The 1,376-nt window shown below is 62.1% G+C and overlaps 2 protein-coding genes across 2 annotated transcripts; one reads left to right on the forward strand and one right to left on the reverse strand.

Moving 5' to 3' along the window:
* Nucleotides 1-241: 241 nt before the first annotated feature.
* On the forward strand, nucleotides 242-771 carry ACA1_075500 (SH3 domain containing protein; the record flags this gene model as incomplete). Its single annotated transcript, XM_004335696.1, has 3 exons — nucleotides 242-278; nucleotides 363-591; nucleotides 684-771. The coding sequence occupies 3 exons, from the start codon at nucleotides 242-244 to the stop codon at nucleotides 769-771; spliced, it is 354 nt and encodes a 117-aa protein (XP_004335744.1).
* Nucleotides 772-905: 134 nt separating this feature from the next.
* On the reverse strand, nucleotides 906-1,334 carry ACA1_075510 (uncharacterized protein; the record flags this gene model as incomplete). The annotated part of the gene is made up of 2 exons (XM_004335697.1): nucleotides 906-1,090; nucleotides 1,163-1,334. The coding sequence occupies 2 exons, from the start codon at nucleotides 1,332-1,334 to the stop codon at nucleotides 906-908; spliced, it is 357 nt and encodes a 118-aa protein (XP_004335745.1).
* Nucleotides 1,335-1,376: the final 42 nt, after the last annotated feature.

The following is a 1,376-nucleotide window of genomic DNA, read 5'->3' on the forward strand; positions in this document are numbered from 1 at the left end:
GGTACCGGGCGCTGCTCGCGCAGGCCGAGCAGGAGAGCACCCAGCTCAAGGCCCGCATCGTCGCCCAGTGCCCGCGGGGCACCCGAAAAGAAAGGCTTTTCCAGCCACCCGCCACCACGCACCGTAGATCGGTGCTGACACGACACGTCACCACCGCGCGCAGGCAAGAATCGTACATGGGTACGCACCCAAGTTCAAGTACGAGCTGGAGAGCAGCGTGGGGGACACTCTCACCGTCGAGATGAACGAGAACTGCGACGAGAAGCCGTGGTACCTCGGTAAGTGCGACGACACGACACGCACACGACACGCACACGCACGCGTGTGCGAAGTTCTCATCGCGTGGTGCGGGGCGGGGGCAGCCAAGCGGCAGGGGCAGGTGGGCCTGGTGCAGGGCGTGTATGTGGAGGTGGCTGACGCGGCAGGCGACCCGCTATTCACGCCGCGCGGCCAACCCGACGCAAAGCCCGTGGGCGCGGCTTCGTCACCGGCCGCCGGCGGAGGTCGCGCGCGAGTGGCCTTCGAGTACCAGGCGCAGCGTGACGACGAACTGGACCTGGTCTTCGATGAGGTCATCATCGTTCATCAGAGGTATCACGTCTCTCTGCGCCTGTTTTCCATCATGGCCTCACTGACACGCACCGCACACTCCGCACGCACACATCGCACACTCGAACGCACAGGTCGGATTCGGGTTGGTGGGAAGGCGAGCTCGTTTCAACAAAGCGACGGGGTCACTTCCCAGCCAACTACGTCGTCGACATGGCCTAAGCCCCTCTCTCTTCTCTTCATGTGTACCAAAAAATTTCTTCAGTATGTTTGATAATTTATTGGTTGTGGTATGAATGGTATGAACATGTTGAGACTGCATCGAGGGGAGCTGGACGGGAGGTGGCGAAGGATAATCAGTCGAGCGCGAGGCCGAGCTGCTGAAGGGCGGTCGTGAGGCGCTTCTGCTTCCGTCGCTTGCGCTCCATGTGGAGGAAGACGGCCACGGCGGCCAGCGCCAGACACAGCGCCGCCGCCATGTAAGCGCCGAACCCGGCCAGCGTCCACATCAACGGGTTGCGCATGGGCCTCTCCGTAAAATCTGCACACATTCCGCCACACTAAGTCACCACAATCACTGTCACTGGGCGGTTGCAATGCAACGTTGGCGTACCCCAGATGTCGATGGGGTCGGGGATGGGCGTGTGGAAGCAGTTGATGGGTGGCTTGATCTTGCTTTGGGCCTCGGTGTTTCGGATCTCGGCGCCGGGCCTCAGGCACCAATCCCGCAGCTCGGCCTGGAGCACCTGGCTCACGAATCGGGCGGGGCACGAGCTGTAGACCATGTCGCACCAGTCCTGGCATAACGGAATCCCCTTCTTGCTCTC

The sequence above is a fragment of the Acanthamoeba castellanii genome (assembly GCF_000313135.1).
Source record: "Acanthamoeba castellanii str. Neff unplaced genomic scaffold scf7180000084609, whole genome shotgun sequence".
Taxonomy (NCBI): Eukaryota; Discosea; order Longamoebia; family Acanthamoebidae; genus Acanthamoeba; species Acanthamoeba castellanii.